Source organism: Sinohyriopsis cumingii, unplaced genomic scaffold (genome assembly GCF_028554795.1).
Source record: "Sinohyriopsis cumingii isolate HCF-2022 unplaced genomic scaffold, ASM2855479v2 utg000622l, whole genome shotgun sequence".
NCBI lineage: Eukaryota > Metazoa > Mollusca > Bivalvia > Unionida > Unionidae > Sinohyriopsis > Sinohyriopsis cumingii.
The window spans coordinates 1587940-1615616 of NW_028315918.1; the positions used below are offsets into that span (position 1 = coordinate 1587940).

The 27677-nt window shown below is 34.0% G+C and overlaps 1 protein-coding gene across 1 annotated transcript; it reads right to left on the reverse strand.

Annotated features, from left to right (window-relative positions):
- Positions 1 to 1056: 1056 nt before the first annotated feature.
- On the reverse strand, positions 1057 to 24772 carry LOC149773655 (meiosis-specific protein MEI4-like). Its single transcript, XM_089946111.1, has 4 exons — positions 24321 to 24772; positions 18089 to 18292; positions 2466 to 2878; positions 1057 to 1948 (listed from the first exon to the last, which is right to left on the reverse strand). The coding sequence occupies exons 2-4, from the start codon at positions 18102 to 18104 to the stop codon at positions 1601 to 1603; spliced, it is 777 nt and encodes a 258-aa protein (XP_089802237.1). The 5' UTR covers positions 18105 to 18292; positions 24321 to 24772; the 3' UTR covers positions 1057 to 1600.
- Between the last annotated feature and the right edge of the window lie 2905 nt (positions 24773 to 27677).

The following is a 27677-nucleotide window of genomic DNA, read 5'->3' on the forward strand; positions in this document are numbered from 1 at the left end:
AGTAGAGATAATAAAAACAAATAATTGCACAAAACTTAAAGGAAGATAAATCCCTCCAAATAAATGCAGACATAAGAAGTGCTTCAAACTCGAAGATAAAATATGTTTGGTTTGGGTTTAGTGCCGTTTTTCAGTATTATGATATGCTTGCTATGCATAGTGGCTAGTACATTTGGTGGAGAAAGAATGTGGGAAGACCCACCAAACCATGAAAGTCAACTGGCAAGATTGCTCACACACTAACACTGGCCGAGTCAATTCTTAAACACATGCAAGCAAAGTTGTGACGTGTAATGGCGAGTACCTTAGAAAACTCAGCCACCTGGGGGCCACAAAAAATAAAAGATGTCTTATTCATATTCTGTAAAATGTATAAAACAAACAAAATGTAAAGGCAAACAATGCTTAAAATAAGTGGCTCAAAGTTTTTAAAGTCAAAGTTTATTTTTTGGTGGAATATGATTATAAAGATTCTTCACTGACTTATGTCATAAAGCACTTTCTCACAGGATGGATGTTGAAACATATGACAGGAATGTTTTTCACTGTCAGTGGAAATTGGCAGGGTATCCATATTAGCTCAAGTACACCTTTTTGGAGGTAAAGCTGTTTGTATGAGTCGGATTTGTGTGTCTGATACATGATCACTGTAGTACCACTTCATCTCTGCTACTTGTTCTATATGTGGGATGCCACTCTCCAAGGATGGCTTTCATATTTTAAAACTTGTTTGCACAATTTTCCTTCTATGTATTTTGCCAAGTAAATGGAACATACTGATTTATATAATATCTAAGGACAGAATATAGAATTTTCTGTTTGGAAATGAGTGCTCTTTAACTTTCCTTCATGGCAGTGTGACTTGGCATCTAACCTGAAATTCTACGACCCATTACTATCCCAAATTTGCTCATAAAATGTATACTCTATGCTGGCTACTAAGTCATAGGATAATGAAAGGTCAAATAAAACAGTGAAGCTGCCCTGCAGTCACCCGTTCCCAAACTATGACTCTATATTCTTACCTTAAATAAGATGTAATGCCTAATGAATAGATAACTGCAGACAACATATTTTATTTGTTAACTTTGACAACCACAACAAAAGGATTACTTCTGAAAAAATGCAATAGTGAAGCCCAGATTTATTCAACATTTACTGTTTTGGAAGATGTTTGCACCACTGAATCTAGTCCTTACCAAAGGAAAACTTGTAACTGGTGTCAGTCTTTTTTTTTAATAAGAGAAATGCATGCAACATGATTATCACAAAAAAGACCATTGAGTAGAAGAAAATGGGAGATTTGCATTTTGAAATGATCACATGTATAATGAAATATTTTTTAAAAAACATTTCATCTTTATTTGGATGCTGGACACTGATACTATTACACTGCATGCTTGCATTTTATTTAATTATGATGAGAGTTGATCGATACTGATGCTTTATTTCATTACAAATTACTGCAAATAAAGTGTCCAATCTTGCTCCAAATTATGAACATACATAAAAGAAAATTATAAATAGCCTAAAATGAATACATCATTAAATATGTATTTAATATTCTCTAAATCTAAATTACAAGCAAGACATCTCATACTCATCTAACACCATAATACATATGAAGTATACTTTGAAGCTGCCATATTGCATGAGCAAACAGGGGGAATGGCTTTGTTATATGCAGGAGGCAATCATCAAGTCTGTGAAGTATAATATCACAATGAGAAAACTGAAGATTTCCAATAAAAGACTGCTCCAGTACTTTAAATATGTAATAAATATTTTGAAAATACAAGGGGTCTAAGAGAATCTCCTTGCCTGCCACCTTGCGCAAATATCTTGCAAAGTCTTCCAGTTTGCAGAGTAAAATGTCATGAATTGTTTCTCTCAAAAAGTCGCAGTATGTAAGTTTCACAATAAAGTCTTTATAGTGCTTTCTCATTTCCTGAAATCAAAAAAGAGTTGTGATACATAAATACTTGCTAAGATGGCATTCATACTCCAGAATTTAGGTAAAGACATGTATGCAGGTATACGGCAAAAACTGCCAATAGGTCTAAAAAAAAAAATCATATAAGGGGTCAAAAATGTGTTTTTAGGTTCAGAAAATACTCATATTTTAAAAACTTGTCATTTCTACTAGATAATTTCACAACCAAGAGGTCAAAGGGGGCCTAATATCACTGGCATTTGTTTTACAGGAAAAATCTCTTGCAATTTCACATTGGGTCCCCATTATTTTGCACATGACCTCATAAAATAAATTAGTCAGCTGATAAAAGAAATGTAATTCATGTGAACTCAAGTAATACCTAGATACATGGATCTGTCAGGTTTATAAAAAAAAATGTTTTAATTTGGTGCTGTTTAGTTTCATTCAAAAGGGAATAAAGTACCTGTACACCATATACATAAATCGATTAAAGAATCAACTGTTACAATGTTAAAATAATTGAACTTACATGATTTTTACTTGCATCAGTTGATAACTGCACTGTGATAATCTGATTGCACAATTCTCTAATCTCTGACACAATTTCCTTCTGAAAATTTAAGTCCATCATGGGTATGGCATGTTTCCAGCAATCTGCACATTCTGATATGTATTTGAGACATAATAATGAGGAGTCTGAGAAAATACAATTCTTGATACATGTAACAGTATGCCGCAGTGTTTCCATTGTAACCTTGTCAGCTTCATGTGTGGACGTTAGCAACTCTGCTGTTTTAAGACTGCATATACAGTGAAGGAATTTCATGTGTTCCCATAACATTGGAGATGCCACAAAGTCTGCTGCATGGTTGAGGTGGTGTGTTGGATTTAATGCAGAACTCAAACAATGTCCAGGTCCACTTGAATCTGCAACTTTCATGTCTGAAAGGTAATAAAGTTAAAATTTATGAAACATTTGAATAACTAGGGATGGTCATATATCTATGCATTGCATTATATATGATAATCTCTTTCAAACAGTATGCTGATGTAAATTCCCTGAAGAAATTAGTTTTGCTTCCATGATAGGACTAGCTAATTGACATTATTAACTCTTCATAGCATGGGAGTGAACAGATAATGCAGAGAAAGCTCTGTATCTTGAGAAAACCATTACCAATAGGTGACTACATTCTTTTGCAGTTAATGACATACAGATTAATAATTTAAGAAATGAAAAATAGTAATAACAATGACTTTATTTACAGACAGTTGCACTATTAAACAGATTGAACGAGGGGAGCAAAAGATCTAATATTCACTTTTTTAAAACCTGCTGTGCTGCTAATGTGGAAAATTTCATTATATTTGGCTTTGTTTTGGACTATTTAGTAACCAAACCTATATATGAGGTTGAGGTTAAAAAAGTTATTTAATTCATCCATTAAGTTCTGTCTCAGAATCAATTATTGTTGTTCAGATATAATTTGAGAGGAATCATTTGTTATCTTATTCATTGAATTACAAAGTACTAATTGACTATTTTGGACAAAAACAATACTTTGGGATTATTGTGTGTTCGTTCAATGATTCTGTATTATATAATTGTGATACATCATTACTTTTGGTACATCAACTCCTTTTTAATACTTTTGGTACATCAACTCCTATTCAATACTCTTGGTACAGCAAATCCTATTCAATACTCTTGGTACATCAACTCCTATTCAATACTCTTGGTACATCAACTCCTATTCATTACTTTTGGTACATCAACTCCTATTCATTACTTTTGGTACATCAACTCCTATTCATTACTTTTGGTACATCAACTCCTATTCATTCCTTTTGGTACATCAACTCCTATTCAATACTCTTGGTACATCAACTCCTATTCATTACTTTTGGTACATCAGCTCCTATTCAATACTCTTGGTACAGCAAATCCTATTCATTACTTTTGGTGCATCAACTCCTATTCAATACTCTTGGTACATCAACTCCTATTCATTACTTTTGGTACATCAACTCCTATTCATTACTTTTGGTACATCAACTCCTATTCATTACTTTTGGTACATCAACTCCTATTCATTACTTTTGGTACATCAATTCCTATTCATTATTTTTGGTACATCAACTCCTATTCATTACTTTTGGTACATCAACTCCTATTCATTACTTTCAATACTTCTGGTACATTAACTCCTAGTCAATACTTTTGGTACATCAACTCCTATTCAATATTCTTGGTACATCAACTCCTATTCATTACTTTTGGTACATCAACTCCTATTCATTACTTTTGGTAAATCAACTCCTATTCATTACTTTCAATACTTCTGGTACATTAACTCCTAGTCAATACTTTTGGTACATCAACTCCTATTCAATACTCTTGGTACATCAACTCCTATTCATTACTTTTGGTACATCAACTCCTATTCATTACTTTTGGTAAATCAACTCCTATTCATTACTTTCAATACTTCTGGTACATTAACTCCTAGTCAATACTTTTGGTACATCAACTCCTATTCAAGACTTCTGGTACATCAACTCCTATTCAAAGACTTTTGATATATCAACTCCCAGTTAAGTCAAGACTTTTGATACATCAACTCCTTCAGACTTTTGGTACATCAACTCTTTCAAGACTATGGTACATCAACTCCTATTCAAAGACTTTTGATACATCAACTCCTAGTTAAGTCAAGACTTTTGGTACATCAACTCCTTCAAGACTATGGTACATCAACTCCTTCAGGGCTCTTTAGTACATCAACTCTTTCAAGACTAATAATACATTAAGACTTCTGGTACACAAACTCCTTCAAGACTAATAGTATGCCAACTCCCTTGAGACTAATAATATATCAACTCCTTCAAGACTTTGGTACATCAACTCCTTCAGGGCTTTTAGTACATCAACTCTTTCAAGACTAATAATACATTAAGACTTCTGGTACACAAACTCCTTCAAGACTAATAATATGCCAACTCCCTTGAGACTAATAATATATCAACTCCTTCAAGACTTTGGTACATCAACTCCTTCAGGGCTTTTAGTACATCAACTCTTTCAAGACTAATAATACATCAACTCCTTTAAGACTTCTGGTACATAAACTCCTTCAAGACTAATAGTATACCAACTCCTTCAATACTTTTGGTACATCAACTCTTTCAAGACTAATAATACATCAACTCCTTTAAGACTTCTGGTACATAAACTCCTTCAAGACTAATAGTACATCAACTCCTTCAATACTTTTGGTACATCAACTCTTTCAAGACTAATAATACATCAACTCCTTTAAGACTTCTGGTACATAAACTCCTTCAAGACTAATAGTATACCAACTCCTTCAATACTTTTGGTACATCAACTCCTTCAAGACTAATAGTACATCAACTCCTTCAAGACTTGGAATTCGTCCAGAACACCATACATTTTGGACTTGTGTGATAAAACTGTAAGGATTATTTGAGATTTTATTCACAACACTGTAAGTTACTCTTACATTTTCACCTTGTAACTTAGAGAAAATAAAATTATTTCTTGATTTTCATAAACTTGGATTTGCTGCTTTCTATTTTATAGTTAAAGACCAGAGAATCGTAACACAAGTATGAATAGGTGTTCTTTATATATAGGCATTTTTAAAATGCAGGGTTACTGTATTATGAAACTTTAAATTATATCCATGAAATAAATGTACAACAAGGTCAAACAACTGTTGCAAACAAAATGGCCAATGACCAAAACTTTGGATTTTGGTAGTGTTGAGGAAATCAGAAGAGATTACTACCAGATGTGTACATATGCATCATTTGACATCCTACAAATGGACAATGAGGGTCAAAATAAGTGCATACATTATTAATATTATTATTATGTTTAAAATAATTTAACAAAATTTTCAATGTGAGGTAGTCATATTTGCTGTAAATGGTGGCTTATTTTTCAGTGTTGTTTCATCCTCATGACAAAATATATCAAAATTCATACAACTTAGTTTATCTTGGTACAGTTAGTACTTTTCCATCAGCATGTGTTAAATTTATCATTTGGCAACAAATATATAACTGATTATACCAAACCAGGTTAATCTTTTCAGTTTCAACATTTTCAGCCAAACATTTACTTAATGTTGACTTATTAAAATGGCAGTTAATTTTCATCTGCAGTGAACCCAAGGCATCTTTAATTGTGTCCATATTTACTGTAATGAAAATAGTTTGGTTCAAAATTTAAAAGAAACTACTGTCATTCTCCACATAATAATCTGGTGTCTGAATTCCAAAATCTGTTTGTTTTTAGCTGTATTACATACTGCTGGTGCACTTGAAGCTGACATGGTAGCAAATCATCTAAAGAAAGAAAAATTTTGTCCAGAGGATATATCTTAACAAACAAACTGAGAAATGCCAACAAATCTGCTGACCATCGTCCTCTGTGCAATATTTCCAAATGGGGTCAAAGAAAATAATCTTCTTTTATCATGAATGTTACAGCATTTACACAGCATCTCTAAAAACCACTTCATCATTATTGTCACAGCATATATACATCGTCCATAAAACCACTTTTATCATTACTGTCACAGCATATATAAAGCATCCATAAAACCATTTCATCATTACTGTCACAGCATATATATAGCATCCATAAAACCACTTCATCATTATTGTCACAGCATATATACAGCATCCATAAAACCACTTTTATCATTACTGTCACAGAATTTACACAGCATCTGTAAAAACCACTTCATCATTATTGTCACAGCATATATAAAACCACTTTTATCATTACTGTCACAGCAAATACAGCATCCATAAAACCATTTCGTCATTACTGTCACAGCATATATATAGCATCCATAAAACCACTTCATCATTATTGTCACAGCATATATATAGAGCGTCCATAAAACCACTTTTATCATTACTGTCACAGCATTTACACAGTATCTGTAAAAACCACTTCATCATTATTGTCACAGCATATATAAAACCACTTTTATCATTACTGTCACAGCATATATACAGCATCCATAAAACCATTTCATCATTACTGTCACAGCATATATAGCATCCATAAAACGACTTCATCATTATTGTCACAGCATATATACAGCGTCCATGAAACCACTTTTAACATTACTGTCACAGCATTTACACAGCATCCATAAAAACCACTTCATCATTATTGTCACAGCATATATACAGCATCTATAAAACCATTTCATCATTACTGTCACAGCGTATATACAGCATCCATAAAACCACTTCATCATTGTCACAGCATATATACAACGTCCATAAAATCACTTTTATCATTACTGTCACAGCATTTACACAGCACCCGTAAAAACCACTTCATCATTATTGTCACAGCATATATACAGCATCTATAAAACCACTTTTATCATTACTGTCACAGCATATATACAGCATCCATAAAACCATTTCATCATTACTGTCACAGCATATATATAACATCCATAAAACCATTTCATCATTACTGTCACAGCATATATATAGCATCCATAAAACCACCTTTATCATTACTGTCACAGTATTTATAGCGTCCAAAAAAACACTTGGGAATAATGTTATCAAGCTGATTCAGGTAAATATCACATCATGTAAATGGAGGTACTGGATTTTTTAAAAGGATAAGCTGACCTAATTTTAGATTAGCTAGTGTAACCTATGTGACCCTGTTTACCATTTAGATTACAAATGTGAGATGCTATCTAATGCGAATTGGTAATCTATATAATTATTATGCAGAATTAGGCAATCTTAGTACATAGTATCATCAGTCTGGGAAGTTATTCTGTTATGAGAGGAACTCATTTATTAAATTTAATCCTTTGTTGGAATTACAGTACTCAAAATATTTAAGATAGAATAGAATAATAACTCATAGAAATACTGCGAGTTCATTTACAGGAATTTAGATTTATACCTTTTATCAAAAATAATATGAATTCATTTATAGACTTCTTGGGTCATAGTGATTCTTTTGTACTGTCAATACATCAGTACATTACTGACCATTATTCATAATACCTTTTCACTTTTGTGTTTCAGGGAAATGAATTAATATTTTCAATTACACAAAACTTGTTGGTTTTAACTTATTCTTGTTACTTATTTTAAGACTATAAAATCATAACAATTGAATATCTACATGGAAACATGGTCCTGATAATGTTGGATAATTTGGTCAGTAGTGCTGTACCTCAGCAAGAGGGAAACAATTATAAGACCTTTGCCTCAAGATAGGGGAATACCTTCATGTGTGCTCTCAGTTTAAATTATATTCAAATCCACACATTCCTCGGTAGTCAGTACCCTAACCAACTAATTATCGATGACAACTGCTCCATCCAGGAACCATCTATTGGGTGTGTGCCCTCTGGGGCCAGCCAGTGCTTGACATTTCTTTTTCATTTTTTTTTTTCCTGGGCCCAGAAACATGGACGTTATATGCATTTTGAATAAGCTGGGAGGTAATGTGGCAAACACCTTCCCTCCATCAGTTCTGATTATAAAGGTAAAGAAATGAAGGGCACAGAGTACAATAGTTCTAATTGCTTCAATAAGAGGGTGAATGATTTGCTAAATCTAAAGACAACTAGATGAGTCATAGCAACCTCCATTCTGCTCAAGTAGTAAAGATCCATGTTCAGAAAACCTCTTTCATTCCTGGCCCCTTTCAGGGATGTCCTGATTGAAAAGGAGCTTGGACTCAGCTTTAATGACTGTGATGACTGCATCAGTTTAAGATCCTCCATTTTCAAGACATGCAAAATCATGCGTTGTCAATGATACGTGTCATATCAAAGATGTATTGCCTCTCTCAGCACGCATTTACCCTGCTCTTTGTTTTTGAAGACAAGATGTTAGCCCCTTTCACAATCAAGGGATATTGTTCCATGATCTCAGTGATATTCTGACTTCATGGAACAGACAATTTTGGCTGCAACAAGGTAATCTCCAACTTATGGTAGAATTTTGAGATATCAAGACCCCGCTTACTCACATTATTCCCAAATGGGATCTCTCCTGGTACTGTCATCCAAAATTGCCCTGCTCAGCAGAATCAAGGAATATTTACCAATAGAAACTTGCATAGATAGAGTATCTACAAAATTTAGTCATGCCTTATTGAACACATTACCAGTTATAAGATCAACATCACATGCCAACCTTCATCCACCAAGAAACATAACAGAGTAATTTAATAAAAGCTTCCAATACTCAAGTAAAATTAAATGGAACAAGCTTCTATTGAAACTAAAATCTACAGAAACCATTACAGTATTTAAGAAGAGATATCATGAGTGTGTATGTGTTACCAACAGATTATAACAGAATTTAGCAAATGTAATACTAAAGTCATGTTAAAATAAATAGCAATTACCATTATTTTTTGTATGATGGAGATTATTTAAATTACTTTTCTTAAGAGGGCCTAAAGGGAGACTAGTCCTTGACCAAATTAGACACTGTCTGTGAATTAAGTATATTATTATTATTATTATTATTATTATTATTTTTAACAAGAATCACATATTGATAAACACTTAATGACTGCTACTGACCTGTAGGCAGAAATAGAAGAAATGAACCAACAAAAAGAAGCTATTAAAAAAAAGTGGGTCACCTCAGTGTATGATTTGGCTACACAGACAGCCCAGAAATGGCAAAATGTATCTATCCAGACCACTCTAATACCACTAAAAAGGAAGTGTTCACTTAGCACGCATACAAACACGATGCTGACAAAATGGTTTGTGAAGCACAGGAGCTGTTTCATCATGCCTGTGCATCACATGATCTCATGAAAGAAGAATTAGTAAGACCCATTGCAACCAACAGAAGACGAAGACATCATAAGAACAACAGACCTATCAGTAAACCCAAACCAAGTGCAGATAATGAAAGAATTTTAATTACTGGTTCATCAACAGTTAATGGAATCAGAGCTAATGGGAAAACAAAGACTGATGTAAAGACACTAAGTGCAGCAAACACAAATAATGTAACAGATACAGTATTAAACATTGACCTCACACCTTACAAGACAACAGTAGTTCAGAAAGGTGGAAATGCTGCTAGTGATGGTCATATTACCCTGGAATAAATCAAAGACGATTACAAAAGTCTAACCCTGATGCTAACTATAACCAAAAACTGTATTCTAAGGGCAAGACTCACCTGAGTGCTAAAGGAACTGACCTATTACAAAGAAATATAAACTGCTAAACCCTTATTATGGGGAAAATATTCATTGATTCTCAGTCCAAGTAACAGAACCCAACCACCATGGCAAGGCCATCAGGTGCTACATCTGTAACGGACAGGGCCAAAAGAAAAAGCTTTGTTCAACAAATAAGAAATTTTAGAACTATGGCAATCAAGACAATGCCAAAATTTCTTCATGTCTGAATATTACTTTGGGATCATCAATTTAGTATGTATGCAAAAAATCTGGCAAAGCTTGACCCCTTCCCTTCCCTGTACACATGCATACCTTTTTTTAAAAAAACACCTGCGTATGTACGCTTGAAGCACACACACACTCGGCCGAATTCTACAGAATGGCCTATATCTAATCCACGCAGAAACAATCAAGGATTAATAATATTAATGTGTTTAATAAAACAGATAGTCCACTGACATTGAATGTCTGGCTGCATCAAAGAAATAAGCTGTGTAACTTTAAAAAGTTTGTCTAGTGTCTGCTAAAATTCGAACGCTGACTGAACCTTCAGTCAAATAGGTTACGTATTAGACAAATTATTGTTGAGGTTTCACACACACCCATTTCCTAGGTGTATGTACATTATTAGAAGACCCACCCCCATATGCAAGCATATGCATTCGGGTTACCCCCCTCCATGCATATGTACTAAATGGACAGCCCCTTTCCACAAGCCCACTAACAAAATAAACTATAACAGGTGAACATTTTGTCAGAAAAATACACAGAATGCAATGAAAGTAAATGTAAATGCACAACACCAGTCCACTATACTAACTGTCAAAAACCACACTATGATCCTAAAGAAGAATGCAACTTTCTAAGTACTATGTCATTGGTACAATCAAACCAAATTTCAAGTGAAGATCCACACAGATGTTAACTTCCCCTTCTGTCTTACAACTGCACAATTTGGTTCACAGACCTTGTGAAAACTGTAAATAGTCAAATCAGTTTTAATTCCTGTACTAGCAAAGATCTGAATACAAATGTAAGTATTACTATGAATGTTAAACATGACTCCTCAAAGTCTATACCCACTACCACTTCACTAGGTCTGGTAAGGAAAGGGCTTCACATGTCAAGTTTCAATATTAGACACACCGAGCTAAAATCTGATGAGGCTAAACCAATACTAAATCAGAATAGAACAGTTTATGTGTTAGGACTGGTATACAGGGATCTGAAAAAAAGACCAATCTGCTTGACACAAATCTGTCTTGCTCATCAAAGTCAAGATGTCTACAGGTCAGCTGATTCATCTGTATCTTGGATAGAAAAGTCTGAACATGACGTAGCTCCAGATCATGATCTCGAGGTCTTTTTTTTATGGGGGATTTCAACACAGACTACTACTAAGACTGCATGATGGCTAAGCATCATTGAATCTTGTGGATTGTCTCAATTTATTATCTCATCTAAAAGAGTCTCAGCAACATCAAAGTACACTAACTAACCATGTCTTTAGAAACAAATCAGAGTTTATGATTGAAGTACAGGTCTCTTAATTCTCAATAAGTTACCATTATCCATTCCGTGATGCAAGAAAGAAAATAGTAAGGATATATGTGATGCAAAACATAAAAGTTATCTCCTATAGATGCTTAACAAATGCAATGTTAACTTTTTATCTGATTCAGCAAACTCCCACTCTTCTGTGTAAAAAAATGTTGAAGACTCTACTGAAGCACTTGAAGCCTGGTACACTATTATGAACTGTTTTAGGTCAACATACTCCTTTCAAAATATAATGAGTGGAACACCCTCAGAAACATGCATGGCTTACAACAGAAATCAATGATGCCAAACAGAAAAGAAAAATAATTTTCATAAATTAAGCATTACCACAGAAATACAAACTCTGGCTAAAATGAATTTTTATAAAAATATGTTGAAAAAGCAGAAAATCGAATTGCAATGGCAAAAATTCTTAATGATTTTTCTCAAAATAGAAAAGATGCCGAATCAACTAACGATGGACGGGACAATAAATATTGATATGCATGATATTTTTAACAGGTTTAATGAGCACTTCGTAGATATAACTAAAGTGAATTTCAATATCTTAGATATAAAAAATAACAAGTTACAAAATTTTATTATGACTAAAATTCCTGAAAATATACCATTCGCTTCATTTATGTCATGTGCCAATGTAGTGAGTGAACTGAAAAAAGGTTATTAAACTGGGTAGATCAGATCAAACAGGTCCATCTGTCCTAAACAAATGTGCTGACATTACTGCTCCATGTCTTACAGGTCCAATTATCTTAAAGAAATGTGCTGATATCATTGTTCCATGTCTTACAGGTCCATTCATCTTAAAGAAATGAGCTGATATCATTGTTCCATGTCTAACAGGTCCATTCATCTTAAAGAAATGAGCTTATATCATTGCGCCATGTCTGACAGGTACATTCATCTTAAAGAAATGTGCTGATATCATTGCGCCATGTCTGACAGGTCCATTCATCTTAAAGAAATGAGCTGATATCATTGTTCCATGTCTAACAGGTCCATTCATCTTAAAGAAATGAGCTGATATCATTGCTCCATGTCTTACAGGTCCATTCATCTTAAAGAAATGAGCTGATATCATTGTTCCATGTCTGACAGGTCCATTTATATTAAAGAAATGAGCTGATATCATTGTTCCATGTCTAACAGGTCCATTCATCTTAAAGAAATGAGCTGATATCATTGCGCCATGTCTGACAGGTCCATTCATCTTAAAGAAATGAGCTGATATCATTGCGCCATGTCTGACAGGTCCATTCATCTTAAAGAAATGAGCTGATATCATTGTTCCATGTCTTGCAGGTCCATTCATGTTAAAGAAATGAGCTGATATCATTGTTCCATGTCTTATAGGTCCATTCATCTTAAAGAAATGAGCTGATATCATTGTTCCATGTCTTATAGGTCCATTCATCTTAAAGAAATGAGCTGATATCATTGCGCCATGTCTGACAGGTCCATTCATCTTAAAGAAATGAGCTGATATCATTGCGCCATGTCTGACAGGTCCATTCATCTTAAAGAAATGAGCTGATATCATTGTTCCATGTCTTATAGGTCCATTCATCTTAAAGAAATGAGCTGATATCATTGTTCCATGTCTTATAGGTCCATTCATCTTAAAGAAATGAGCTGATATCATTGTTCCATGTCTTGCAGGTCCATTCATCTTAAAGAAATGAGCTGATATCATTGTTCCATGTCTAACAGGTCCATTCATCTTAAAGAAATGAGCTTTTATCATTGTGCCATGTCTGACAGGTCCATTCATCTTAAAGAAATGAGCTGATATCATTGCGCCATGTCTGACAGGTCCATTCATCTTAAAGAAATGAGCTGATATCATTGTTCCATGTCTTGCAGGTCCATTTATATTAAAGAAATGAGCTTATATCATTGCGCCATGTCTGACAGGTCCATTCATCTTAAAGAAATGAGCTGATATCATTGTTCCATGTCTTGCAGGTCCATTCATCTTAAAGAAATGTGCTGATATCATTGCTCCATGTCTTACTTACATAATTAATCACAGCATCACTAAGGGAATCTTTCCATCTCAACTGAAGGCAGACATGATTATACCTGTTTATAAAATTGGTACAAAATCAAATCCAGATAATTACAGACCGAATTCTATTCTGCAAACCATATCTAAACTGTCTGAAAGACATGTTTCCAAAACTCTCTATGGTTACCTGTCAAAGTACCATATAATTCACCCTTAGGTGATCTTGATCTATATGCTGATGATAGGACTTTACATAAGTCTGATTCTAATGTTATAACTTTGGAGAAAAATATTGGGCTAAGAATTATATTAGTTGAATATTGGTACTCGCTGAATAATAGGTTTATGAATCCCATAAAAATCAAGGCAGTGTTGATTGGAAGATTATTAGTCAAGAGAAATCCAAATCTTGAGCTGTGTACTTTCAATAATCAAGCTGCAAATGTTGACACCAAAAACTTTAAGGAGTTAATGTTGATGAAAATCTAGATTGGTGTAAGCAAAAACATTTAGCAGTTAATACTGATAAAAATCTAGATTGGTGTAAGCAAGTAAGACATGTTTGTTCTGCAGTAAACACAAGAATTTACCTTTAACAGAAAACAGAATGTTATCTACCAATCAACTACTGGAAATTATTTTACAGTTGTTATGATTTGAAGCTCTCATAAACAGTAACAGGAAAAAAAGTGAAGACAACAAGCTTTGTAAAATTAAAAAAATACTTTATTTCCCTAAAAAAAAAAGGTAAAAATGAGGAAAAGAACTTACGGTTTTAAAAGTCAAATCCAAAAATATTCCAAGAATTAAAAATTAGAATTCCGAGTAAAAAAATGTTCTAATGAATTTGAGTTCGAATCCTGATGAAAATCCAAAATGGAAGGCGATGACGTATACTGTAGCCAATATAGTACTGATGTGTCTACAGTTCTTTGTTGAACCACAGAAAATAATATTCCGGTGTTTGAATTCCCAATAAAATTTCAATAAATGTCTTTGTCCAAGAATTCTGTATGAGCACTTAAATATTCCCAGGGAAAGAATTAACCTCTTAGAATCCAAATAATTTGAAGAAAACTTAAAATATTAAACTCCAACTGGTCACAACAGAAAAAACACCCTTTGTTCAAGTGTTTAAAGGCCTGACTCACTAAATTCTCAATAGAAAAAGGTTATACACTAATTTAAGATGCAAAACAGATTCCCTTATGAGGGTCCTGTGATCACTTTCTAGAAGCTATTTACATGCTAAGGTCACATTATCCAAGCACAGCCATAATTTCACCCTATAAATCCCACAATAAAAAAATTACAAAAAAGTTGTTTACTGATTCTGAGTCAAGGCCAGGAACTAGGTCAGCATTAAGATACAAAGTTCTAATATTAGGTATTAACAAAAATAAACAGTCAGGTCAAACTAAAATCTGGAAAATAAATTCCAGTAAACAAAATTACATTACTATAACATGTAATGAAATAAAACAAAAATTTAAAACTAACAAACAAACAAATAAATTAAATCAAATATCAGTTAAATCAAATATACATAACACAATACATTCATTCTTCCTCTTGTAGAACTGCCATAGTTGGGGGAAATACAACTGATGGTACTGGTAATATTGAAACGATAAAAAAAGGACAACAAGAATTATCCTAAATTGTCCATTTAATACATCTTCCTGAATTCTATTCTTATAATTGAAATGGTTGAAATTTAAATGCAGATTAGCCAACCAAAAGTCCCTATTAATGTTCAAAGTCCATATTAATGTTCAAGTCAAGAATGAATATTGTTCACAATATCTGCATGTTATGTTTCATTTTCAGTCAGAAGAACAGTACCAAGGACCTAAATTGGAATCGATTACAAATGATCATTGCCAAACATCACTCCAAAAACAAATACTTTAAAACATTGATCTGCTTACTCTTGTGCAATTCTGTGGAGCCAAAGTTTTCATCCACTTGTCAAGGACTATTAGTTTAAGAACATACACTTGTCCCACCTACCTTTTCACTTGTCCCAAAATTTCAATAACTTTCTTAGATTTGATTAGATAAATGATGTGCAACCTATTTGGTTTCTTAATTGATGTAATAATTCAGTGTTTGATTTTCAGGGTATCTTATATACACTCTTTCTTGCTTGAATGTATAGGCATCGGTACTTTCATCAGCAAGAATGGAAAAGAATTTACTGGAATTCATAATTTCCCTAACTTCTCAAGATTTGATCAAATGACAGAACAAAGTCTCATGCCTGTTCTTGTAATTGACACCAAGTTCTGTAATGTTCATCTGGAGTGCACACAGCATTTCCATATCAGAAAATGGATTTCTAAAGCAGATTAGGCTTTGGTAAAGAGGGCTCTCTCATTTTTTTTCTTCAATTCATTCTGATCAAGTTTTTAAAATTCTCTTTCCTACTGGAGTATCTGCATCTCTAACTTTTCTGCACATGCTGGCTAGTGTTGTGAGGTCCAGAGCTGTAATGAGACATGATTGGTTCAATCATAAACTTGTCAGTTCCATTGACAAACACTGACTGAATTTCCATCCTGTGCCAGTTTGGGATATTACTTGCAATAACTGCAAAACATCTATTCAATGATTCAAGCCATGGAGAATTATCAATCTAATGCGGCTAAAAATGTCTGTCTCAGTTGTGTCATATTTTGATTCTTTTGCTGCCAAAGAACCTTGCTTATGTCCCTTTGGAGAAATAGTTTCCCCTGACTCTGTGACATTCTTACTTTCTATCCATCCACTTCCATGTGAATGTTCCTTCTATGAATTACCTTCAATAAACTAACATGGGTATGTGAGAAAGCTTGCCAGTAGCTTCTCGTGGGTCGGTGGTTCTTCCCAGGGTATTCCCGGGTTCTTCCTCCACCATTAATACTGGCCACCATGCATAGCCTATCATGTGCTGAAATATGGTGTTAAACCCCACAACAACAACAACCTTCAATAAATAATTTAGTAAACTCACTTTATCTACGTAGTAAAGATTGCTTTGCCTGCTTGTCAACTACTTCTAAAGTTGTCATAACATAATTTTGTTCTATATATATAAACACAGAATGATTATTATCATAATCATTTTGCTTCAAACAGAACATTTCATGTGGAAATTGTTCATCTGTATAATCAATAAAAAAATTAAAGAATCATTAATGTCATAAAAGAAAGTGAGATTAATATTGGAAAAGCTCTTTACTACCTTTTAATTGCACTAACTCACTATTCGGTCTATAATTAAAGAGTGATTTACTTGTATCCGTGTGGAGTAAACACAATATATTAATGCCATTTAAAACACTGATAAGTAATCATACGGGGGGCCCCAAGTGGCCATGTGGTCTTAAGCACTCACTGTTATGAATCATTGCCATCTCACCTCTGCGTGGGTTTGAGTCTCGGGTTTGGCCAATGTGGGTATGTGAGATATCTTCCCAGTAGCTTCTCATGGGTCAGAGTTTCTTTCTGGGGTTTTTCTGGGTTCTTCCTCCATCATTCTTACTGGCCTTCACACATAGCCTATCTTGTGCTGAAAAAAGTCATTACATCCTACAACAATGACAACAAATAATCATGGCGCCCCAAGTGGCCGAGTGGTCTAAAGCACTGTCCATTATGGATCACTGCCATCTCACCTGTCTGCGTGGATTCGAGTCTCAGATTCAGCCAATGTGGGTATGTGAGAAAGCTTGTCAGTAGCTTTTTGTGGGTCAGTTGGTTCTTTCTGGGGTTTTCCCGGGTTCTTCCTCCACCATTAATACTGGCCGCCATGTATAGTCTATCATGTGCTGAAAAATGGCATTAAACCCTTCAACTACAACAACAACAAATAATCATACAGGATTTCTTTTGTTTTAAGTACTTTGACTGGCTGATAATTTGTTCACTTAGCCCAATATGCATTCAAGTGGGTAAAGGAATGTGCACACAACGTGACAGCTATAACCCTATGAACAGAGAGGTAGATTAAGTATGCCCAGAAGGCATGAATGGCTAGATGAAGGCAGATAAAATCATTAAAGCAATAAAAATGTCCTTGTTTTAAAATGGGAAATATGCACTTTTCCCAGGTTAGTGTGAGCTTGCAAAATTTTGCTTGTCCAACTTCAAGATTTAATAGTCTGGGGTGCTGGGCAATGGGATTAGATTGACGTGTGTATTTAAAAATAATAACAATCAAGACTTACACCTATTCAAACAAAATCTACATTTGTCCACTGCTATGAAGAATCAACATTCAATCATAGTTTTGCTTTTATTTTGAGTTTAAATTCTTGTAAGTCTGTCACCATACACGTTGTTATAAGTGATGAAATACCCTCGTTATAAGTCATAATCAGCTTCTGCTGAAGTTGGAGTATTTCAAGCTGAGCGTCCTCATATTTCTCCTTCAAGTAAAGCTGCGACTCCTGGTATTTCCTACATAGCTGCTCTGCATGTTCTTTTGCAGTCAGGTGTTCTGGCTTGGTTGCAATACAGGCTATAGCTGTGGCAATCCTGGCTCTTTGCACAAATTCTTTATCTGAAAAATAGGAATTTTGTTTGCATGTCAAGTTATGTTTTCATAGCCTGCTGTAAATCACAAAATTGTATGAGTAGATAATGTTTGCAAATCTTTGTATCAAAAACAACCCAATTTGCATTCTTTGTCATTTTCAACATAGTTTTTATCAATATGCATATTACCAGGAGACAAGTTGCATGTATTTCATGTAATAAATGCACAGTTGAAAAATTATTTGGGAAAGTTTGTACATGTTAAAGCTCATCCTAGTAAAGTCATGCTAATCAAAACTTGTTCCCACCATCTGTATAAAAATACCAGAAAAACCAGTTTCTTTTGGCCATATTGTGAGCTCATCGCTTCAGATGTATAGTCTCTTACTTAACATGACTGCATTGAGTAAAGTGCATGCAAGATCCATTTCTAAGATCAATCTAATCGAAAACATCATGGTGTAAGGAACCACCTGGCAAACCTGGTAGTAAGTTTTTATAAAATAATATGGTGGTGGGGGGGGGGTAACATGTGTTTACTTCCCATGTGGCATGCTGGGATTGAGGTGTACTTATAATAGATATTATTTTATAAGCTGTTTAAATAAAGAGGGGCAAGTGCACTAAGTAATGCAACAGTACAGTGGACATGGTATCAAGATTTATTGTATAATACAATGTGCCTACACTGAACAGTGCAGATAATGTTATCATGTGGTCTTTCAAGTGAGGAAAAATCAAAGAAATAAAGAACCCAGACAAAACCACTTACCTTATACAGGTGCCTAATTATCACTGCACATTATTTCCCATAGAATGTGTGGAAGGATTTTTCTTTATACTGAAAAGTCTGTATCCTTGATTTGGTTAACTATGTGGGACATCACCTGAAAACCTCTTGGGTTCAAAGAATTTTTGCATATTTCTTACCATTATTTCCATATTTGGAACCCTGCTTTTCATCTTGGAAAGACCCGTGTTTTAAAGCTAAATGGCTTATTGCAATCTCATAAAGTCCAGATCTGAAGAAAACCCACGATCGTAGTCAACCATATAGAAAAAGTTTACTTTAAAATGGCCTTTATTCCTGTCAAACTGGCATTGGAACTATAACAATTCATTTATTAGAATTTACAGTACCTGGAAGGACAAAAATAAAGGGATATAATTTACTTCTCAGCTTAGTGTTGTTGTTGTTGCTGTTGTTGTTGTTGTTGTTGTTGTAGGGATTAACACCATTTTTCAGCACATGATAGGCTATACATGGCGGCCAGTATTAATGGTGGAGGAAGAACCCGAGAATACCCCGGAAAGAACCACTGACCCTTGAGAAGCTACTGGCAAGCTTTCTCACATACTCACATTGGCCGAATCCGAGACTTGAACCTACGCAGACAGAGGTGAGATGGCAGTGATCCGTAACGGAGAGCGCTTTAGACCACTCGGCCACTCGGGGCCCCCTCAGCTTAGTGTAATATAATAATGACTATATATGTTCAAAGTCAATAAATGATTTTTACTATTGAGATGTGTTTTGGCAATATTTGTCTAATCTGGTAACTAAACAGAAGTATCATGACAAAAAAACACCAACCAAACAAAATGTTATCATTGCAGCTTTGGTTGAAGAGAAAAGATGAATAGAGAGATAGTAGCTTGGGTCACATACTCACCTTTGCTTCCATTACCATGAAATGAAATACTAAACATGGCTGGAGGAAACATTAGGTGAAAAGAAAAGGAAGTGCCCAAAATTTTGGGTCTGTAGATGGCACTGTCAGCACTGACTAATGTAATTTTAGTGCTGAACAAATCTGTCACATTTAAGACAAAATAATAATCTTTAATATTTATGCAAATCTATACAATGGAAAATTCAGGGATGACTACTAAATACACAAAATGTAAATACCTGTGAAACCTACTTGCACATAATTAATCATATGATACCAAAACACTAATATAAACATTGAACCCTGATAACACATATGCACTCTCATTGAACTTCATATGTTTCTGAAATCTTATGCCTGCTTCCTTGGATGTGTGCAAATGCAAAGTTTATATATATATATGAAATACAGACCAAAACACTGACCTGTCACTCATTAAGAAGTAGCATCAATCAGATACCTTTAAAACACTGAAATGAATGTACTGAAATACTGAATAAATTATGACAGCTGCAGTAAAACAAAAAAACAGTATCTATTTTGCAGTGAACATTATAAAGACAAGCTTGAAATCCTCACCCTTTGACAGGTTAATGTATTGCAAAATTACATTTCATGCACAACCACTACCTCCCACCTCCAACATTCACAGCCATCTTAATTTTAACTATTAGGCTGGCTATGCTAATTTCTAAATTTCTAAGTTTGAAAATCAAGTTATTGTCAACAACTCTCTACAGTTATGTTGTTTCTATTATGAAATAAGTATGCAAGTATGAAGACATAACAAGAATGAAAACAGTTATCTATATTTAATTTCAATTATTTGTTAGGTTTTTTCTCCATACTTGTATTTTGTACTTGATTTTGCCCTAAACTGGGTTCATATTTAACCTGACCAGTAACTTTGATTTTGGAAAACAAATAATACATATATAATATTTTCTCTATGTATGTGGGTTAAATATTACGATCATTATCTTGGTCTGAGTCAAGAACATTATGTTTACCATGTTCTTTGTTATAATTTTAGTAACATTTTATCAGACCAGAGTGTTCTAGAATAAAAAATTGCACTTGACATAGTAATTTTAGAAAAAGTTAATTTTGACCTAGGACTGGTATATGGGCTTATATCTTGTTAACTTGAGAAAGTATTCTTCTTGCTTTAACATTTATAAGCAGAATCGATCTTACTGTTGTGTTCAGATTTTGATGAAATTATCATTCAAATTATTATTCACTGGAAATACTAATAATATTCTTGGACAGAAACATTACTTGGAATTACAGTGAATTCAAACAAAGACATCTTGGATTATATTATTGTGACTAACTGAAAGAAGGTTAGCACATCATCACATTTCAGGCTACTGGTACAGTAGTACAATCAATTCAAGATTACAGGCACATCAGGGGCCCCGAGTGGCCGAGTGGTCTAAAGCGCTCTCCATTACGGATCACTGCCATCTCACCTCTGTCTGTGTGGGTTTGAGTCTCGGATTCGGCTAATTATGTTGGTATGTGAGAAAGCTTGCCAGTAGCTTCTCGTGGGTCGGTGGTTCTTTCCGGGTTCTTCCTCCACCATTAATACTGGCTGCCATGTATAGCCTATCGTGTGCTGAAAAATGGTGTTAAACCCTACAACAACAACAACAGGCACATCAATGCCTTCAGCACTTGATCTTATTTCGAACACTACTGAAATTTAGTTAGAACTTTATTCATTAGGACTGGTGATTTGGTGATAAAACTTTTTGGATTATTTGGGATTTAATTCACAATACTTTAAGTTCTTTTTTCATTTATTTCACTTTGTATCCTAGGGAAAAACAAATTTTACAAAATTTGGTTTTCAGTCTTTTCTATTACTTAGTTTAAGACCATAGAGTCTTAGTAGAAAATAAGGTACTTTTAATGAAACAAAATAGTATTTAATTTTAATTCTAGGGTACTGAATTCTCTATAAAAAAAAGCAGCTTAAGTGACTTCACATCACAGAATGCAAAAAATGCTTGAAACAGATATCTTCCAAAACCATGGCTTCAAATGATACTCATGAAATGATAATGTACGATTTGTGAATAAAAATCCCTTGTATAATGCCAACAAAATTAGCTTCAATTTTAGTAGCTCAATGATACTGAAAAGTTTCAGAAGAAGCCAAATAAGTCTGCCATAAAAAAAAACCAATTCATGCAATGCAAGCAATATTTTTAAATCAAAGGACAGCAGGTTTACAATAGTGTATATAGTAATATCATAACCTAACATTTTTTAGAGGCATTCAGAACTATAGGAGTTCTCAGAATTTTTTAGGATATCACACAATTAGTACCAAATAATGAAGACTAATGTTTCCCTATGATGGCATGTGAACTGGGATAAAACCACTCTGATGGGCAAAACAACTAATTTGTTGGGCAACACAATGCTATTTTTATTTACTGCTTCTTTTACCATACAACAATTGTCTGAATTCCATTATAATTTAAAGCAGAAAAGCAATATATGAAAAAGAGTTTATATAAATGAAATGTTGAAAATCAACTAAAACTTTAGTGGCTGAACTTGCAAGAGGCGGTTTATTATCACGGTAACAGGTCACACTTTTAGGACAACAGACTACATGCCATTTCTTACAAGTGTTATGATTCTATGGTCTCATGCTAAGTAACAGAAAACAGTGAAACCCAAAAAGTTTCGTAAAACTGAACAAATCATTTATTTCCTTAAAATAGAAAGTGAAAAAAATTAAAAGTAAATTACAGTAAGGTGAATGAAATCCTAAATAATCCTTAAGTTCTATAACAAGTCCAAAAGTATAGAGTATTCCAAATGAGTTCCAGAGGTATTCTGAGTGAAGTTGAGTCTACTGTGCTGTATCAATAATCTTGATGTATCATAAATAAATAATCCAAATTAACTTGATGAATTCACATTAATTCCAAAACAGTTACTTAATCCTAAGTCTGAGCACTTTTTATTCAATGAATAATTGAAATAAATAAATCTTCTCAAGTCAACTGAGCACAACTATCTGACTCTTCTTAGATTTATGTTTGAAATAGCTAATTTTCAGTAAATCATTCCTTATATAAAAATCTAATATGCAATACAGAAATGGATACGAGTTGATAATCATTTCTAAACTGCTCTTTGTCAACATGGTCAAGTACTTTAGCTGCTAGCCAGTCAAGAATTAGGTCATCCTGGTTTTTCAAGAAAACCCATGAACTGAACCAATCTCATCAACATATTTACTTCAATCCAGAAACTGTGTGATGTGTTTACTAAAATGACATTATCTTAAAGTACAAACCCACAACAATAAAGAAAATTAGTATTTAACATGTTATTTACTAAATAACCCTTATAATTTATAGTCATGAAATTATACACACATAATATAGATATGCATAACATCATGGGATAAAACTGCTTTAAGCTTCCTTAAATTTAAATCTGACCTTCTGTCAACAGGCAAGCTCCCTTTACAGACTGGTAACTTAATTTGGTCCTAATAAGGCTGTTCTAATGTTACTCTGACCTCCTTATGCTAATCATTTATATAAAACCACCAAAATGTTTGTTCTAATTGCATTTGGTTTAGAGAAGTTTGACTGTAGATAGTAACCTCTTTATTAGACACCGAAACCAAACAAAAACTCTTGACATAAACAAGCAGAGAGAATGCTCACTGTCCTTTACTGTTTATAGATCAGTCCATTTCAGTAAAAACTGGCACCTCTGTCCAATATTTGTAATGTCAAGTTTTAATATTTCTATCAAAAAAAAATTAAATAAAAGGAGCTCTTGTATACATGTGTTCAGAGCTGTAATTCCGAAATTTATAGAATTACTGAGATGATCAAAGGCTGTTAATTACAACACATCTGTTTCTAGAAAACATACCTGCCCATGCAAATATGGTGACTGTGTTGCTAAAGAAACTCCCATTTGATTTAAAATGTCAATAAGATGACAGTGTTTTGGGACTCCCTTGAAGCAACCTGGTTAATAATTATATATTGATGAATGGTGAAATGACTAAATTCTGTACTTGTTGTATATCCTTGATGTATTATGTTTCTAAAATTGGGTGGGGTGGGACTACAATTAAATGGGAGGGTGTGCTAATGGTATAGCGGACATAAATTGTGATAGTAAGATGTCTCTGGAGTTTCGCTTTTACACCATTTGATTGAAACGCCTTATTTCTGTAACATCAATTAATGAAACATTTTACCTACCCCTCGTGTGGTGGAGATCTCACAGTACCATACAAGTGGTTGAAGGAGACTAGGCCTACATCTAAGCAAGTGGGTTGGTGGGTATTTGAAGCAGCTACATTCTGAATTTGTGCTAAAAACTACTTACCGAACTATATATAGTAGATGGCATTTATATGTAAATATAGACATCTCTATATTTTATATCTTCATTAGATATGAAAAATACCTAAGCTTTCATCCATTCTTTTTTTTTTTTTAACAAGTTTCTTCACTCGGACATTACAGGTTCACTGCAGTAGGCCAAGGAATGCAGACGACGGTTTTTGATTCAGCTATTCAGTCACAACTATACTTGTCTAAATCTTCTTGCTTAGATTACACGCAAGGGCATGTTTGCACTTGAGGTAAATTATGTCTGTTTTTTTTTTCCCCAAAACTATTTATATATTTAATTCTAAGTCTAAAACAGCAGAAGTAGGCCGATGTGAAATTCTCTCGCCTTATACTAGGGTCCTACCTAAAAACCGATAAGATGTCTCATCTGCCCAACAGAAAATTAAATGAAACGAACTCAATCCCCACTCACACAAAACAAAACGAAACAAAACAAAATAAATAATAATAAACACAAAAAAGCAAAAACAAAATTGAGAACAGAAAGAACAAACCAAACCCAACCCCCTAAACCAAACCAAACAAATCCTATTCCCCAAAAAACAAACAAACAAAATAACGCTAAACCCCAAACCAATGGTCAATTATGTATTTGAAATTATTACAGTAAAGTAACAAATCTCTTTGCTGAATATTTGATAATTTTTCACATCCATTCTCATTTATTATTAACCGGCAATGTTTTTCGCCTAAGTTAGTTATTTTCTATCTCGATGCACTACAATGCTGGTTCGAATATAATACAATCCAATCTGTACATGTACGCAGAACGGTCAGCTCAAGTTTTGACCACATGTGGCGAAATAGCCAAACTCAAATAAAAGGGCTCAGAAATACTTAATATTTGTTGAGGATGTTTGCTGGTTAACTGTATGCACGGGAAACTTCAAAATAATGTATTCTGGGTCACTATTTACTACCATAGTCGGCGTAAACCCAAGAACCTAATCACTGGGTCTAATCAGCATCCCGAAATTGCTGCGAGATAAGAACTCGACCGATGTTTTCAACTCAAACCGCGCAGGTTCTTATTACAATGCGCAGTCTTTGATTTATAGCAAGGTAAGTAGTGTTAAATCCTTCTACAATCATGTAATAGTAACAGAGTACAACATACCTATTGTAAACTAATAGTAATGAGATTTGGATTGTGTTGATACAAGTTAACATTTCACATTGTGGTTTAAATTTTGGTTCGCAGTTTACAACCGATCGGACAGCAAGGTGAGGGGGGTGAGTGACAATGCATATAAATAGCTCGTAATTATCTCAGCGCGATAATTTCTGTTCAATATTGTCCTTCTAACAAATAACTGTTTCAAGTCTCGTATGCATCTTTCGCTATAGCATTTTGTCTGTACATTTGTCTGTCAAAATGAAAGTCACCTAAGTACTTATGAATGTATATATGTTTGTTTCTTTGTGTATTGCTGCCCATTCGTGTTTTGACAAATAATATAGCAATGCCGTGTAACAGAGCTATGTTTATTATTATAGTACTATATGCATCCGCTTATTAGACAAGTCAAACTGAAAACCGCACAGAACCAGAAATGCGGTTACACTTTGTGCCGCCAGCTGACCTGAGTATATGCAGTTTGTTTGGAGTGATCGGTAGAATAAATGACAGATTGATCTCCCATCGGTAATGCAATGGCAGATCAAGGTCTGTGTTGTTTTTTTTTTTTTGCAGGTGAACTTGACTTATAAGCAGGTATAGATGGTGTACTTGACATTCAACTGCTTAGAAACTGATTCCCCAAGACATGTACATGATTTAGTTCAATGCTTGAAAGAATGGCGATTAGGGTGGGCATTGCTCCAATTATTCTGTATATAGCAACATGGGTTAGAGCAACACAGCATTAAACATTGATGAGCAGATGCCCCAATTAAATCCTACTGCAACCTTGATTACATTAAGGAATTGAGAATGCAATCTTTGGTCTCTAAGTTTTAATTAATTCCATGCATTTTACTTTATGTTTAAATTTTTGTTTAAAACCAGAGAGTGAATTTTCCGTGTTGAAAAGGTATATTTGTCACCTGCATTGATGAATTTCATTTTCCAAAGTATATATGACATTATAAGCCATAAGGCTTATGGTATCAAAGGGGAAAGCTGTATTTTATTTACATACTAAACAACCGTACATCTTCCTTTTATCTTTTAACTCAACAGACCAACCCCAGTAACTAATTATTGCAAAAAAACATTAAAAGGTTGGCTTTTGCCCAACTTATGACTTTGTTGCCCTGTTTATTTCTTTTCTGTATTTTTATTTCTTTTTTGTACCTTTGTCAGAATATAGTGTGCCCTTATCAGCCTTTACGTTGCACTCACATGTTTGTAATTAATTAAAGTAGGAAGAAGCAGGACTTGTGCAGGGTTTCCATCAGCAGCCTTGCAATAGATGACTTTGTGTGTGTGTATACAGCTGTCAGTGAAGGCTGGAACTGAAGTGTTTTATTTCAAAACAAAAGGATGTAATAGATTGTTTCTATCCTGTTGTGTATCTTTTGAGACTATTTGAGCATGTAAACAAATTAGATGGATGGAAACAGAGATAGATTATGGGGGGTGGGGGTGGAAGGCTTGTGGAGGTCCTAATAGTTAAACATAACTTGGAAGCTTTAGTTCAGCATTAACATGGCAGGGGGCTTTTTGAGATGAAATCATAAAGTTGGTAGTCTACTCAAGGTTATAAGGTGCGAATTTAATTCATTTTGATGTTTCAGCTGTCATCTAACCAGAGGTACAAAAGGAATCTTATGCCAGTAAAAATAATAATGCTTTGACATTCAAATTATATGTTCATCTGCAAAGAATCAAATCTGTGCAGTCATTTCCATATACATCTGAAAAGTGAAACATAAGTATAAAACAGAAAATGGTATGTATGAGCAGAAAAAAAAAATAAAAACTATGTTTGGTCTCAGTAGTAAAATGGGTTTTTGTTCCTTTGCCAATACCAGAGAGGTTTCCCCTGTTTTTCATTGGATAAGGTTCAATAAATTTGATATTTCCTTTTACAGGTTTGAATGGTTTGGAAACTTTGACAGGTTTGAAAACTGGCTCAGCTAGATACACTAATCAGTTTTAGAACTGTTTGTTTTGAAATTCTGTTTTACACTGGTGGAAAAAACTGCTAGGGTCAGCAACAAAAAAACATGGATGGTCGGCCAGCCAGAAACACACACATTTTTTTCTTCTTGGGCCTAATGGCAATAAATGAGGAACAGGTCATATATGAAAATATCTGGAAATAAAGTTTGCTAAAAGAATTGTGTGAGATACCAGTGGAGTAAGGTGGAATTTAGAAGTGTT